Source organism: Colius striatus, chromosome 12, assembly GCF_028858725.1.
Source record: "Colius striatus isolate bColStr4 chromosome 12, bColStr4.1.hap1, whole genome shotgun sequence".
In the NCBI taxonomy this organism is placed as follows: Eukaryota; Metazoa; Chordata; class Aves; order Coliiformes; family Coliidae; genus Colius; species Colius striatus.
The window spans coordinates 27,210,505-27,225,946 of record NC_084770.1 but is presented as its reverse complement, the minus strand read 5'-3'; the positions used below and the strand labels follow the sequence as shown (position 1 = coordinate 27,225,946).

Sequence of the window (15,442 nt, the reverse complement as noted above, 5' to 3'; positions counted from 1 at the left end):
AGCAGTAGCTCCAAGGGAACTTTGAGAAAGCAAGCAAGCCAAGGATCTGCCACGGTGGAGTCGTGGCTCTGAGCAGCTCATCATTCCTGGCGGTCTCTGTGTGAGTGCCGGCCGTCTGTTACGTGTTGCGTCACTGCAGGATTACTTTATGAAGAAACTCTGACTCCATTTCCTGGAGATAAGAGCAGGTTATCACTGCAGGCCATGGCTAACCCTGTTTGGATACACATGCAGTTGAAGCTGTTAACATTAGTAGGTGATGTGAATTAAGTCTCTCTTTTTTGTCTAGTTAAGAGCAGAAGCAAGTGAACCGACTTTGTCACGGTCCTGCTTTGCCTAGAATAGGTGTGTTTGATGCTGAGCTATGCTGACAAACAGATGCCATCAGCTGGTAAGGATTGTTTTCCATGTAGCTGTTTTCCTTCACCATTTTCTGCCTTTTGAGAGTCAGTCTCACTGGCTCATTCATCCCCATATAGATCATTTCCATGCAATACACATTCTTACACAGAATCACAGAATCTCAAGGGCTGGAAGGGACTTGGAGAGCTCATCCAGTGCAACCCCCCTGCCAGAGCAGCACCACCTAGAGCAGGACACACAGGAGCTCACCCAGCTGGGTTTGAATATCTCCAGACTCCACAGCCCATCTGGGCAGCCCCTGCCAGTGCTCCCTCACCTCAACAGGGAAGAAATTCTTCTTGGTGTTTCTTTGGAACCTCTTGTGTTCCAGCTTGTTCCTGTTGCCTCTTGTCCTGTCATTGGCCATCACTGAGCACAGCCTGGCTCCAGCCTCCTCACACCCACCCTTTACATATTTGTAACTAATGAGCTCACCCCTCAGGCTCCTCTTCTCCAAGCTACAGAGCCCCAGCTCCCTCAGCCTTTCATCACAAGGGAGATGCTCCATTCCCTTAATCTTCTCTGTGGCCCTGCACTGAACTCTCTCCAGCGGCTCCCTGTCCTTCTGGAACTGAGGGGCCCAGAACTGGACACAATATCCCAGATGCAGCCTCATGAGGGCGGAGCAGAACATCTCTGACCTATTGCCCACAGCCCTTCTAACCCACCCCAGGATGCCATTGACCTTCTTGCCCACGAGGGCATGTTGCTGGCTCATGCTCATCCTGCTGCCCAGCAGCACTCCCAGGTCCCTTTCCTCTACATGACTCTCTAAGAGTTCATTCCCCAACCTATACTGGTCCATGGGGTTGTTCTTTCCCAGATGCAAGACTCTGTATTGCCCTTGTTGAATTTCATTAGATTTCTCTCTGCCCAACCCTCCAGCCTGTCCAGCTCTTGTTGGATGGCAGCACAGCCTCTGGGGTGTCAGCCACTCCCCCCCAGTTTAGTATCATCAGCAAACTTGGACTCCAGTGTAAATGGGACTATTTTTAAGATGGAACATGTTTAACTATAGATCAATAAGCTGTAAAATATTACTGGAAACCACTCAGACTCAACCTTCCTGAAAGAAGCTGGCAGTACAGTTGCTCATGACCATAACTCCAAAGAATGTGCTAAATTTTCCAGCAGCAGAATAAGATTCCAGTTCTGAAGCTTTGTCCATGAGTCACCAAGAAAACAACCCAGTAAAGCCTTTTCTATTTGCCATTAATAACAAAGTGAGAGTTCTGAGCTCGTGTAAACCCCTAGGTGACCTCAGAGAGAGAGAAAACATTTGCCCATACTACTGCTCTTACTTCTACAAAATACTTTGTAGGCTGAGACTCAGAGGAGGCTCGTGGTGTCACTTCTCAGGAGAAGAAGGATCAATATTGTCATTTTTGAGAAATATTAATGTCTTTATCATGAACTGCTCCCACTTCTTAGTGTCACGCACTGTAAGCCTTATCTCTGAGGCTGAGCAAAGGGCAAAGGTAGACTCATTTTGGAGTGAAACCCAGAGATAAAAGAGCAAGGAGGCTTCTGAAAAGCTTCACTAGATTGTAATGTAATTCTAGGGATACCTGACTGTTACTACTCGGGAGCATGTCTGCGACGTTGGAGATCATTGCTGTCTTTTTGTGCCTGGTGGGGTGGGCAATGATTGGAGCTACTTTGCCCAATAACTTTTGGAAGGTCTCCAGTATCCATGGCAGTGTGATCACAACATCCACCTTCTTTGAAAATCTGTGGAAGAGCTGTGTACAAGACAGCACTGGAACAGCCACCTGCAGAGACTTTGACACTCTGCTTGCCCTGCCTGGTACGTGACTTTGCACAGCCTTGTTTGTGTCGCTTAAAATCTCCTGGGAAAGAGTAGAAAGGCTTTTGCTTTGGGTAGTCTGGGAGCACTGGAAAATAACTGGCCAAGAAGGACTTTGTGGGTTGAAGAAATAAATACCAAAAAGCCCCTTTTCAGCAGCAGCAGGTGTCAAGCACCTTAGGAAAGGCTGTTAAGGAAAGTTGCTCGACCGTTGATTCCAGCAGGCATTTACAGTAGCATTTGTTTTCTAGCAAGAGGAATGAGTGTGACACCTTTTTGCAACACATCTTGGGACAGTTCCACGTTTATTTGGCTTGGTGTGGTCATACCTGGTAGCTGGAGTCTTTCATCTATGGAGTGAGAATCTCTCCATAGCTCGGTAGCGGGTGCTGCGTGTTGAGACTGGCAATCCTAGGTAATGGAAGAAAAACAATGAGGACATGTTGTACACATTGTAAGCTATACAATGAGCATTAGGCACAAATTAATATACCTGTCAGGACTTTGTGAAGTAATGTCTTGTTGGATGTGGTTCTAAATACCAGGAGAATTAGAGCTGCTGGCTCCCCTGCTCGCTCTCTCTGCAGCAGGATTGTGGATTGCCCTCAGATGCTCAACAAAGTGGACTAGCCTGTGGATAGTGAGTGTGTTTATCCACCCTAAAGCTAGTTTCTGTCAGTCTTAAATAATTCAGTGTGTAGATACTTATCCCAGACCAAAAATGCCTTGCTACTTAGTTGAATCGACACAGGAGGTGGCTAAACTAAACAGGCAGCAGGATACTCCTGATTGAAGAACATGTAATGGAGGATTGGTGGCAATGAGGTGCTGAATTCACTTTCTCCCTTGGTCTGAAGTAAGCTGCTGGTGTTGACCAGCTCTGCCAGCAGTGTAGCAACTCTCTGAAATGGTCTGTGCTCAGTATTTAGGAAATAATCTGTTCTTTTCATCGTTCAGTGTTACCTAAAGGGTTTAAAATGCATGTGTGCAATGCTAAGAGGAACATAACCCTACTTAAACTCCTTAGGCTCTGCAGTAGCAGGATGCTGTCCAGCAGACATCACCCTCTGCAGAGTGCTTGTGTGAGTGTGTGTTTGGTTTGTGTATAAGCCACTGACTGGAGGCATCATCGTGTCACTGGTGTGTTTACACCAGGTGTTGCCTCTGAGAGTGCCACAAAGCTCCCATGTGTGCAGGTGTGAGCCACATCAGCTCAGCATCTTGGAGGTGCTGAGTAAAAAATGGGCTTTAAAGAAATGAGGGGAGGGTGGGGAGGAAACATTGTCATGAGTAGATATCGTAAAGCTAAAGAAAAAGGAAGGCAAGCAACAGCAAGGCTCCTGGAGAACTGCAGATCACAACAAGGAGTCAGCAGGAAGGGAAAAAATGGGGCCAGACAGAAAGCAAATGAATAGGCCAGGCTCTGAAAGTGAATTTGGGAAGATTAAATTTGATCTGTTGAGGAGCTCAGTTACACTGTTGAGACGATGACACTGTGTTTGAAGGGTACAGGCAGGGGGAAGGGACAGGCAGGGGGAAGGGACAAGCAGGGGGAAGGGACAAGCAGCCAGCAGAACTGGAGAGAAAAAAAGGGATTTTTAGAGAGGAGAACTGTAAAAACAAGTCAGAAGACACTGAATTGCAGAAAAAGTCACAAGGACAATTGGGCAAGGTGGTGAGGCTGGTAGCAACGAGGGCTGAGCGAGCAGTGGGACCTCCAAGAAATGTCTGTAGAGGCAGGCTGAAAATGATCCCCTGCAGTTTAGGTGGGGTTCAAATTGCAGTTCAGAAACTCAGCTGAAACTGTTGCAACACAAGTGCCAGGAACTGGTGGGAGGGGAAGGAAAAGAAGAAAGAGAAACGGGAAAAAAAAGAAAGAAGAGAGAAAAGAAAGAGAAGAAGCAAGAGCAAGTGTGTCTGTCTGTCTTCTCACCAGAACCATACAGATTGTCTGTGAGGGTTTCCTTACTGACAGCTGAGCTGTGTGGTGTACCTCCAGCTTTTGGGAAATACCAGACTTGGTCCTTTTAAAGAGATGTAAAGCTTTTGACTTCAGCAAAGGCATTAGCCCAAATCACCAAGGGTTCATGTGAGGACCTTTTTAAAAGCTCTATTGAAACCATGACTGGCTGCTGTGTACAGCTAGCAATGTCTACCTAGTCACAACTACATCAGCCATTTCAGAGGAAGCAATTAGTTAAGTTGCCAAAAAGCTTTTTGAACTCTTTATTTCTTCTTCTCTTCTTTGTAATGTTCCATAGGTGTTTGTTGGCTGGATCTGGGGGCTAATCTCTTACAATTAGCATTGCCTGATAGAATGAACCAACTTTGTGTCTTATTCAGTAAGATCATTTTTAAGATCAAGACAAAAAAAAGCCCCAGGGAGCTTTCAGGACTGTGAAGCATACTCCTAAGGCTGCTGAGGTTATGGAACTGTGCTACAAAGGGGACAGGACCTGAAATCTCTTCTGCTGAAAAGAATACAGCCATTGGCTTACAAGCAGTTGGCCTGAGGATATGCTGGTGTGGCCTGGAAAGAGAGTCCCATCTAATACTGCAGGAGTCCCTGCAATGTGGGATCCCTGGTGTGGGGGATTCCTGCTGCCATGGTGTAAGATCCCCAGCCAGCCAGCAGTGAGCTGGGTGCTCATCCTAACGGCACCTTCTGCGGCGCTCGGGGCCGCCCCGGCTCCCTCCTTACTCCGACTCAGGGTTTAAAGTGCACTGCTTTAAACTTTACAGGACTTTCTTTCCATTCTGTCACTGGAAAGTAGCAAAGTTGGCACATTTTTCCAATTCCTCTGAAGTGCCAGAGCCCCGAGCACCTTGGCTGGCACCTGGAGATCAGAGGTGGCCTGTGCTCAGCTCTCCAGGTGTGAGGAACTCACCAGGAGACACACCTCTGCTCCTGTAACTGACTGTATCCAGCACCATGACTTTCCACAGGACTTAAAGACATGAGCTGTAAAGGGCTTCCTGTAATTTCTCAGGATTTACTCAAGGCCCAAGAGGATTTACTGAGCTCATGAAGTTTAAGTGTAGTTCAACCCCGACATTCGATTGACTCGAAGATGAAACAATAGGGTTTGGATGCTTCTCCAAGCCAAGTAACCAGGTTGGGCAAGAACCACTCATTCCCAGCCCTGCTTGTTTTGTCTCTCCCTCTAATCACTCCAGTTCATTTTCAGCCCAGGACTAATTGGGTTTCTGGCTGGATCCTGACTGGTTTTCTCTTCTTCTGCCCCAGCTTACATTCAGGCATGCCGTGCCTTGATGATTTCTTCCATTGTTTTGGGATTCATAGCCACGGTGCTCTCCCTGCTTGGTTTGAAGTGCACGAGCATTGGCTTGAGAGATGAAGATCTAAAAACAAAGTTTGCTGTCACAGGAGGATTTCTTTACATTTTTGGAGGTAATGTTGAAATGAGAGTGCTCTCAGCGTGTCACTCACTGAAACCCACGCTCGGTTTTGCTTTCAAGCTGTTACAGCCATTCAAGGAATCATTCACCTGTGTGCTTCTTACACTTTTTCTGGTAGGTCTCTGCTCCATGGTGGCTGTTTCTTGGTATGCTGCAATGATTACTGCTCAGTTTTTCGACTCGTTGTACGCTGGAACCAAGTAAGTTCATAGCTCTGAAACACCAAATGCCGTCATGCGTTAGGTGTCAGGAAAGTAAAGGGAAACAAGAAGAGGTTTCTCAGGTGCATCAGCAGCAAAAAGAAGATGAGGGGGAATGTGGGCTTGCTGCTGAGCACAGAGGGTGCCCTGGTGACAGAAGATGCAGAGAAGGCTGAACTACTGAATGCCTTCTTTGCTTCAGTTTTTGCAGCCAAGGCCAGCCCTTGGGAAGCCCAGTCCAGCAAGGACAGTAGGATGGTCTAGAAAACAGAGGACTTGCCCTTGGTGGATGAGGATGAGGTTAAAGACTTGCTGGCCAATCTTAAGACTCATAAACTGATGGGAAGCATCCAAGAGTTTTCTGCCACCAGAGTGTCAGAACCTGGATGGATCCCGTTATCCAGTCCTGCAGGAGGGAAAAACTGTCTTCAGGGAATCGTTTCACCTCAGGGATGTTGGTGGGGAGGGAGGAGAGTTCACTGGCATTTAGACCATGATAGGTCCAAAGTTCCAGCTTTGACTAGAACACAATGCCTCAGGTGTACAAGCAAATGAAAGAACACAGAGAACCCAGCTTGAACTGTGTAGTAGTGTCCTGCAGGTGGCTGAGAAACACCCCTTAAAGACAAGCATTCTCCACTGTATAGTTACAGTCCAGTGTCTGTTTGCCTTATGAATGAAAATGAGGCAAAGTTTGTGGGCCTGGCAGCTTGTACAGTTGTGCACAAGCAAGTTTTGAGGTATATAAGCCCTTCTTGTCTGATATAAAAGCAAGTCTTCAAGCCCAGATGCCTGCTCATGGCACCTTATCAATAGATTTAGCAACGAGGAACAAGGGTGGAGGCGGCCGCGCCACCGCTTCGAGGGGAGGGCAAAAGGGACCTGGCAACATCATGTATTGCCTGTGGAACAGGAGAGAGCTGGTTTAGGGAGAGCAGACATTTCTAATCTGCCAGTGCCTCTACCAAGCATATAATCTGAGCTGAGGAAAGTGTAGTTCTGTAGTTGCTGGGGTGATCTCTGAAGTGTTTTGTAAGTTCCCGAGTATCGGTTGAAGGAAGTCAGAGGTGAAGTGCTTCATTATGAATCAAAGTACTTCAAGCAATTGCTTTGGATGTTTGTCAGTTTTCCTTCTGTTTTCAAAGAAGCACCTACCAAGAAATTGCACCTGTCAATACTTTTTGTTGTTTTATATCCCCTTGAGAGAATTATATGAAGGGTAATAAATAGGGGACCGAAACAACTGGTGATAAGGGACTTCAGTTAGTGGAATAGTTAGTGAGTTTTATAGTTATCTGGTATAGCTTTGGGGCTTCAATATCAATACATGTTAATCAGTTACTAGATTGTTTGCTTTCAGTAGCTAAAGGAATCATTTTTTCATACCCAAACTTCGTGTTTCAGGCTATTGATTCACTGATTGGTTAGGGAATCGCTCTGAGCAGTGGGAAAGCCAGACATGCTCCTGGGGAAGTCTGTGCTCCTCAGGCTCTGAGAGGCAGCTGTAGATTCCCCTGCAGGCCTGCACTGATCTTCTCCTTTAACAGACTGGCAAATCTGCTTTCTTCAGATTGCATTTTTCCTTTTTTTGGCCTGACTTCAGAAATGAGTAAAGTTAAGCTCTTAAAGGGATGTCTCATACAGCTGTGGAGGCAACCTTAGCTCTCCTGCAGATCCCTCCTATACACTCACCTTCTGTGGGATGGCTACAGGTGTCTAGTGAGCAGAGACAATTGCAACACCTATTGTTCCTTAGTAGTCCTCTGGCAACTTGCACTTCTCGTTTTTGTTTGAGACAATGGTTGTCTCCTTGTTGTGTGGAAAGCATCTGAACCAGTGAAGGTCTTGTGGCTCCAGTTTGTGACGAGAGCACAGAGAGCAGTGAACCTCTGTAAACCTCTGTAACCCTCCTGTTACTTCTGGAGGCAGAAACTTCAACACCTTTTAATAATCATTTTGTGTTTACAAGTGGAAGGAAAACACACAAACCTGGTTGCAGTTTACCTCCAGCACAGTCAATGGCACTTGCTTTGCCCTTCTGTTGGGTGTCTCAGACCCCAGAGGTACAGCTGTGTCTTTGAATATAAAAGCTTGTTTTCCTCCTCTAGTGAAGCTCCCACCAGACTTTCCTAGGCTGAGTTGTGCCTGGTTTTTGTGTCAAAGTGAACTGCTGGGAGTGGACTGGAGTGTTTCCTGAAAGGTGCAGCTCCGTACAGGAAAATGGGAACGATGCTTTTTCAACCTGGGACTATTCACAAATGCATTCCAGCCATATAACCACAGAGAGTGATGAATATTCTTCAGGATACAGAATTCTGAAAACCAGCCCTGTACAAATAGCTCCCTGTAGGTGAGATCCAGCCTCCCAGAAAGCTGATTTCTGCGGCTGGCCTTTTCTCACGACCCAGACAGTAAGATCACACTCATTCAGCTTCACAGAATGACTTCAGAGGCACAGGCAATACAAGGGCAAAGTAAGTGCTGTGTCCAGCACAGAAATGATGTTATCATCATGTATTATCATCAATTTATTAAATATATTATTTATTGCTACTTATCTAAATGGTGTTTGCTGCTTTCTGGAGGCACTAATTGGCAGAGCACTCAAATATAGATGTAAGAGTCTGACCGAGCAGACACAAAGCCAGCTCTGTTCTCCTCTGTCATGTGTGGAAGTACCTTCCAGCTGGCTGATTTCTACACAGACTACAACTTGTTTGTTTGCATTGTTTGTGTGATTTGTGCACCTTATGGCTCAGTCTAAAATAATGCCTTTGTGATCCTGTTACCTGCTGCTCCCATAAAATCTTTCACCTTTCAGGTATGAGCTAGGAAACGCTCTGTACTTAGGCTGGGCTGGATCTGTTCTGTATATGCTCGGTGGGATCTTCCTGACCTGTTCATGCAAAAGGAACAAACAGCAGAATTACAGGTAAGCTTGGATTTGTCAGTTGAGATAGCAGCTGTCAGTTCTACACACTTTTCTATCTCTATGCTGTTCTCTCTCAACCCTGGGATGAATCTGTAGCTATAGAAAGCACAAACAAACAGGAACTTGCACCTGTTAATTCAGTGCCATGGCATGTCACAGGCTTGTGATGCTGTACCTGATGCTTGTGTTGACACTTTGCCATCAGTGGTCACGTGGCAATTCTGGTACTGCTGATGCTTCTTAGATCTACATGATGAAAATGTGCAGTGAAAGAGCAAGCTCTTGCCTAAAGAAAAGTAAATCAGAGTGTGGTATAGGCAAGTTTCTCTGCAGTACTCACTACTACTCAAATACTCAACTGGCACTGAATTAGAAGTGCAGAGGCATTTTCTTCCCAAAGCACATCCACAGCATCACGAGATGCAGGTGCTTTTATCTTGTTCTTTATGGAAAGGTTTTGGTGCACATCAAATCAGGGAAATTGCCATTTCTGGCCTCAATATCGAGCCTTGGCTGGATCCCACATACAGAAGGTGCCTTTGTGAAGGAGAGGGCTGAAATTGTCAGAACTAGCAGAGGTCTGTGTCTACCCAAATGGCTCAGAGGCTGCGCTGGCTGAGCCTGGGAGGATGGTAACGAGGCAGGAAGAGGCAATGCTCACTGCTGCTCTGGTTAGTCTTAGGAAATTTGTGTCAAAATACATCATGAGTAAGTGAGAGTGCCCCTCTAATAGCCCATTGCCTAATCTGAAACCATTCCAGTTTTATGGTGGTATTTCATCATCCACCTTGGACTTAGCTCTCACTCACTACACTTGATATGAAGTATCAAACATCCTCAGGTATCCTGACAACCAGGTGAAGGTGATGGATGGAACAGAAGCACAACATGAATGACAGCTGAAGGGGCTTGGCTGCAGAGACTTCTGGTTTCCTTTCTCAGCATCTTGATTCCTGTATTAAGACCTGCAGCTGCACACAGGTCTAGGTTCCCTTCTGCTTTAGCATGTGTGTGGGTGTCTGTGACTCCTGTATAAAGACCTGCAGCTGCACACAGGTCTGGGTTCCCTTCTGCTTTAGCATGTGTGTGGGTGTCTGTGACTCCTGTATAAAGACCTGCAGCTGCACACAGGTCTGGGTTCCCTTCTGCTTTAGCATGTGTGTGTGTGTGTCTGTGACTCCTGTATAAAGACCTGCAGCTGCACACAGGTCTGGGTTCCCTTCTGCTTTAGGGATGTGGTGAAAAAGCCTTGAGGAAGAGCACAGAGGAGTTAGGAATTCAGTGTCTCTGTGTGTGTGTCTCTGTGTGTGTGTGTCTCTGTGTGTGTGTGTCTCTGTGTGTGTGTCTCTGTGTGTGTGTCTCTGTGTGTGTGTGTGTCTCTGTGTGTGTGTGTGTCTCTGTGTGTGTGTGTCTCTGTGTGTGTGTGTCTCTGTGTGTGTGTGTCTCTGTGTGTGTGTGTGTCTCTGTGTGTGTGTGTGTCTCTGTGTGTGTGTGTGTCTCTGTGTGTGTGTGTGTCTCTGTGTGTGTGTGTCTCTGTGTGTGTGTGTGTCTCTGTGTGTGTGTGTGTCTCTGTGTGTGTGTGTGTGTCTCTGTGTGTGTGTGTGTCTCTGTGTGTGTGTGTGTCTCTGTGTGTGTGTGTCTCTGTGTGTGTGTGTGTCTGTGTGTGTGTGTGTCTCTGTGTGTGTGTGTCTCTGTGTGTGTGTGTGTCTCTGTGTGTGTGTGTGTCTCTGTGTGTGTGTGTGTGTCTCTGTGTGTGTGTCTCTGTGTGTGTGTGTGTCTCTGTGTGTGTGTGTGTCTCTGTGTGTGTGTCTCTGTGTGTGTGTGTGTCTCTGTGTGTGTGTGTGTCTCTGTGTGTGTGTGTCTCTGTGTGTGTGTGTGTCTCTGTGTGTGTGTGTCTCTGTGTGTGTGTGTCTCTGTGTGTGTGTGTGTCTCTGTGTGTGTGTGTGTCTCTGTGTGTGTGTGTGTGTCTCTGTGTGTGTGTCTCTGTGTGTGTGTGTGTCTCTGTGTGTGTGTGTGTCTCTGTGTGTGTGTCTCTGTGTGTGTGTGTGTCTCTGTGTGTGTGTGTGTGTCTCTGTGTGTGTGTCTCTGTGTGTGTGTGTGTGTCTCTGTGTGTGTGTGTGTGTCTCTGTGTGTGTGTGTGTGTGTGTGTGTGTGTCTCTGTGTGTGTGTGTGTGTCTCTGTGTGTGTGTGTGTCTCTGTGTGTGTGTCTCTGTGTGTGTGTCTGTGTGTGTCTCTGTGTGTGTGTGTGTGTCTCTGTGTGTGTGTGTGTGTGTGTGTGTGTGTCTCTGTGTGTGTGTGTGTGTCTCTGTGTGTGTGTGTGTCTCTGTGTGTGTCTGTGTGTCTCTGTGTGTGTGTGTGTGTCTCTGTGTGTGTGTGTCTCTGTGTGTGTGTGTGTCTCTGTGTGTGTGTGTGTCTCTGTGTGTGTGTGTGTGTCTCTGTGTGTGTGTGTGTCTCTGTGTGTGTGTGTGTCTCTGTGTGTGTGTGTCTCTGTGTGTGTGTGTGTCTCTGTGTGTGTGTGTGTGTCTCTGTGTGTGTGTCTCTGTGTGTGTGTGTGTGTCTCTGTGTGTGTGTGTGTGTCTCTGTGTGTGTGTGTGTCTCTGTGTGTGTGTCTCTGTGTGTGTGTCTCTGTGTGTGTGTGTGTGTCTCTGTGTGTGTGTCTCTGTGTGTGTGTCTGTGTGTGTCTCTGTGTGTGTGTGTCTCTGTGTCTCTGTCTCCGTGGGTGTCTCTGTGTGTGGTGATGAGAGATGGCTGTGCTGCCTGCCAAAGAGCCCATCTCTTTGCTACAGGACTGGTGAGAACAAGAGGCCTCTCATTTCTGCACCCTTGTGATGGGTGGGTGGGTTGGATACAGACCTGAATCAGTAACTTCCTCAGCATCTGCAACTGTGCATGTGCTTTATACCTTTTCTTCCTTTCCAGTGCCAACAAATACAAGTATTCAGCAGGCAAGGCAGACCACCAGCCACGCATTTACACCAGAGACTCTGACACAGTCACCAACAAGGAGTATGTCTAAAGGCACCTTTTACACTGCTTGTAACCTTGGTCGATGATGAACTCGAAGCAAGAAGCAAACTCCTTCCCTGGTTCTGGCTCCAAGCTGCAATCTCTGGCTTCATTGGGAGCAGCACAAGGAAGGGGTATGGTTTCCACTGTAAATAGGAATGGTTTTTCAGATGTAAATAGGTTTCTACAGAAGCTGCTGTGATGTGAAATCCTGTGGCAGGGAGGTTTCCTGCTGAGAGGCCTGGCAAAGTGTACCCACAGAGAGTGGTGTGTCCTGACAGGAGCAGCTCCCTTGCAGTAGAGTCACACAACTGCAGGTTAACACAGTGCCTTGTGTTGTCATTATTTCTTAGCTTTCTACTTTTGTTCAGCAGCTTTAGCTTTTGTCAGGAATTAAACTTTATTCCACAGAGTGACTGGAACAGATTTTTCTTTGCTGTGTGGTATCCTGGCCAGACACAGTCTGTGTGCTGTGGGCTTGAAGTGATACTGAGATTCACAGTACCTGTGATAGCCAAAATGTAGAAAAGCTACCAAAAAAATGCCCTGACAAGCACTCACCCCCACATCTGAGGGGCTGCACCAAGTCTCTTGGTGGCTGTAATGCAGGTGCTGAAGAGAAATGATACAGAATGAACCAAGCACAGCTGGGAGAAAGCATCTGGTGGAAAAAAAAATGCCTTGTGATAACCAAGATCATAGCCTTGCCTTTGAATCTTTCTCTGTGTTTTCAGCTTTTAAACCAGTCCTGTTTTAACTCTGAGCAGCCTCCAGCTTTGCCAACCTCTGCAGGTGAATTGTCTCATCCATGTCACCCTCCCCTGGCTTTCTGCTCTGGGATTGTTCCATCCTTAGAACTTCTGCCTTTGGCTGCCTTGCTGCTGGGAGCAGGTGTCTCTGCCTTGGGCCAGCACTGAGCTGGTGACTTTGCTTTAGATTGATGCTCTGAGTGGAATTTCAGACTGCAGCTTCACAGGTTTCATCACTTGTCCCTTCCAAATGTTATAACACCTTGGTGTTTCCTTTTGATACCTTGTGATAAATGCAACTGTTGCCTGATTGAGAAGGTTTGTGCAGCTTCCTTGATATCCCAGTGGATAATGTGAGAGGGCAACCTGGGAGCAGCCTTAGCAGGAATGATTTAGCTGTGCTGCTTGCGTGCACATACAGCTGCATAAACTGACACATTGGGGCCTGAACTGAGCGCTGATGGCTCTCGTTAGGCTTAGTAAGTAGAGCTGAAAGGAGTTTGGTTTACTTTGAGATTGACAGTGTCAGTATCAACTATGGGTTTAAAATAATCATTCCTTTGGTGTTTTGAAGAACAACTTCAAGAGCTGCAAGGCTTTTCCCACCCTGGCCTGGTGGGAGCTGAGCTCCTCACCATCACCTCGTGGTGTGGCCTGGATTGGGAGGCAATCATGGGATGCTGTTTTGGTCTAGCTGAGCTTGAGGAAGATGCAGAACTCAAGGCAGAGACTAAACAGTTCCAGTGTAGCCTTCCCAGCAGGGGTTGTGTCAGCTCATGCCCATGGTTTGTGAGCCAGCAGGTGAGAGAGGAGCTCCGAGTTTCCTCAGGCTGGCATCAGCTCTCCTGGTGACGTCAGCGGGAAGTTTAATTAAAAGCCAACTGTAAAGCCCCTGTTGCTACTCATTCATCTGCTCCATGCAGCCTTATCAGTCGTGTCGTTCAGGGCACTGCCCTGCCTTCCTCTGCTTTGTTTACAGCCCTCCCAACCATTTTCTGTCTCTGCTGTTTCTCCCTGTCCACCTGCCCCTTTCCCATTCCCTGCCAACCAACGAACGAGCCATCACTCAGGTAGGGAGGAACAAAGGCATTTTATCTACAGGTGACTTATAAAGTGATTTGTTGGTGTGTTAAATCTATAACAAGCCACTTAACTCCCTTTAAAAACATCTTCACCCGTTGCTGTTGGGAATCCTTTGCTCGGCAGCTCAGGCAGCTTCTGGAGCTGCAGCTCCTGTTCGTACCTCTGCAGCTGAGACCAGAATCCTGCGTTGGGTTCTGCTACAGGTCTGGCAGCCTTCACAGCCTGGGGAGCAGCAGAGACACGGTGGAAGCAGCGAGAGGGGGGCATGCAAACATGGGGGGTTTTCCCTCCCCCCTCACAATTCCTTTCGTTTTTGCTTTGGCTGTGGAATAACAAACAGGTATTTTGGTGAGCTGACCTCACTCTGCTTGCAAAGGCCTCTTGCCACGTGGGCCCAGTTGCTGAATGCACTCGAGGGCAGGGCATGAAGAGGAGCTGTGGGATTTACTGGAACTGTGACACTCTCTCTCTCTCCCCCAACGTGGCACATCACTGCACACCTCTGTGAGACTGAGCTCTGTAACCACTCACCCTGACTGAGCACATGGGGGGAGAAAAGCTTGGCAAAACAACCACCTTCTCTGCCTATTTCCTACCAGTGCTTAAAGCCCCTTTGCACTTGCAATTACATTTGTTCCAGAAACCTTCCCCTGAAGGTTGTTTCGCTGCCGGGGGGGTGGGGGTGAAGGAAAAGACCTGTGGTGGAGTTCATGCAACGAGCAGGGGAGAGCACACAGCTCCCGCTGGGAAAGTCATCATGACTCATCTATTAGAGATAGAACATATGTTCTATTGTTCAGCAAGACGGAGCAGTGCCTTTGTTAGCCCGGAGGCGCCTCACGCTAAAGGCTGGTACCTGAAACGCGTCCCTGAGCGAGAGCTGCCGGTGCCTCATCAGATACGCCGTGCAGACGGCAGCGGAGCGGCTGCGGCCGTTCTTGCAGTAAACGAGGCACCTGCCGCCGCTCCTCACGGCCGCTGCGATCGCCTCGCCGCACTCCTCGAAGTACCGGTGCAGGTCCTCGGCCGGGTCATCGAACACGGGCACTCGCAGCGCCGGGACGCGGCCGGGCGGGGGCTGCCGCCTGCTGACATTGACGCAGAAGGTGACTCCGGCCCGCTCCAGCAGCTCCGGGGCGCGGGCGGCCGCGGCGCTGCCCATGAGCAGCGAGGCCGTGACCGGGCAGAGCTGCGGCAGCGGCGCCCGGGCGGCGGGACGGATGGGTGCGGGGGGACGGATGGGTGCGGGGGCAGGGATGGGTGCGGGGGCAGGGATGGGTGCGGGGGCAGGGATGGGTGCGGGGGGACGGATGGGTGCGGGGGCAGGGATGGGTGCGGGGGGACGGATGGGTGCGGGGGGACGGATGGGTGCGGGGGCAGGGATGGGTGCGGGGGCAGGCGGCTCCTCCCGCCCCGCGGCCGGCCGCGCTCGCCTATATTTATCTCCTCCGTACGGTCCTAGTGCCTGCTGCATCCCGAGAGCTGCGCTGCAAAAAAAGCCCCAAACGCCTTCAGATGGTTGGTAAAACAATTGCATGATACAGTCCCCGAGCCCAGAGCTGCTGCTTCCAAGCTGCTACATCCCAGCTTGCCCCAACCCGCCCACCCCAGCCCCAGCAGGCTGCTGCAGTGGCTCAGAAGGCTCGGCACTGATGCAGTCTTGGTGCAATGGTGGATGTTGATCAGCTCACCTTCACATCACCTCGTTGCCCTTCACCTACAGAAGTGTCTTTTCAAGAAGCCAGAAAATGATTTACCAGGTCAGCTAGATAGGCCAGTGCTAATCTTCCTGGACTTCAGAGCATCACGTGAGCGCGTGGCCACGCAGCTGAGCTGTGCAGGC

General features: G+C 48.6%; 2 protein-coding genes across 2 annotated transcripts; one reads left to right on the top strand and one right to left on the bottom strand.

The window, feature by feature from the left end:
* Nucleotides 1-1,992: 1,992 nt before the first annotated feature.
* On the top strand, nucleotides 1,993-12,079 carry LOC104557778 (claudin-15). The gene is made up of 5 exons (XM_062005888.1): nucleotides 1,993-2,209; nucleotides 5,457-5,621; nucleotides 5,748-5,829; nucleotides 8,651-8,761; nucleotides 11,681-12,079. Exons 1-5 carry the CDS (start codon nucleotides 1,993-1,995, stop codon nucleotides 11,775-11,777), a joined length of 672 nt encoding a protein of 223 aa, XP_061861872.1. The 3' UTR covers nucleotides 11,778-12,079.
* Nucleotides 12,080-13,665: 1,586 nt separating this feature from the next.
* On the bottom strand, nucleotides 13,666-15,073 carry DUSP28 (dual specificity phosphatase 28). The gene is made up of 2 exons (XM_062005315.1): nucleotides 14,456-15,073; nucleotides 13,666-13,821 (listed from the first exon to the last, which is right to left on the bottom strand). The coding sequence occupies exons 1-2, from the start codon at nucleotides 15,071-15,073 to the stop codon at nucleotides 13,666-13,668; spliced, it is 774 nt and encodes a 257-aa protein (XP_061861299.1).
* Between the last annotated feature and the right edge of the window lie 369 nt (nucleotides 15,074-15,442).

Bases quoted from the DNA above. Each gene is read 5' to 3' on its own strand.
- DUSP28 (XM_062005315.1), bottom strand. From the start codon at position 15,073: ATGCAGCAGGCACTAGGACCGTACGGAGGAGATAAATATAGGCGAGCG. The intron at 13,822-14,455 runs GTACCAGCCTTT...GCTGCTCCCCAG, and splicing joins CGCTCAGGGACGCGTTTCAG to GCTGTGAAGGCTGCCAGACC.
- LOC104557778 (XM_062005888.1), top strand. From the start codon at position 1,993: ATGTCTGCGACGTTGGAGATCATTGCTGTCTTTTTGTGCCTGGTGGGG. The intron at 2,210-5,456 runs GTACGTGACTTT...CTTCTGCCCCAG, and splicing joins CACTCTGCTTGCCCTGCCTG to CTTACATTCAGGCATGCCGT. The intron at 8,762-11,680 runs GTAAGCTTGGAT...CTTCCTTTCCAG, and splicing joins AACAAACAGCAGAATTACAG to TGCCAACAAATACAAGTATT.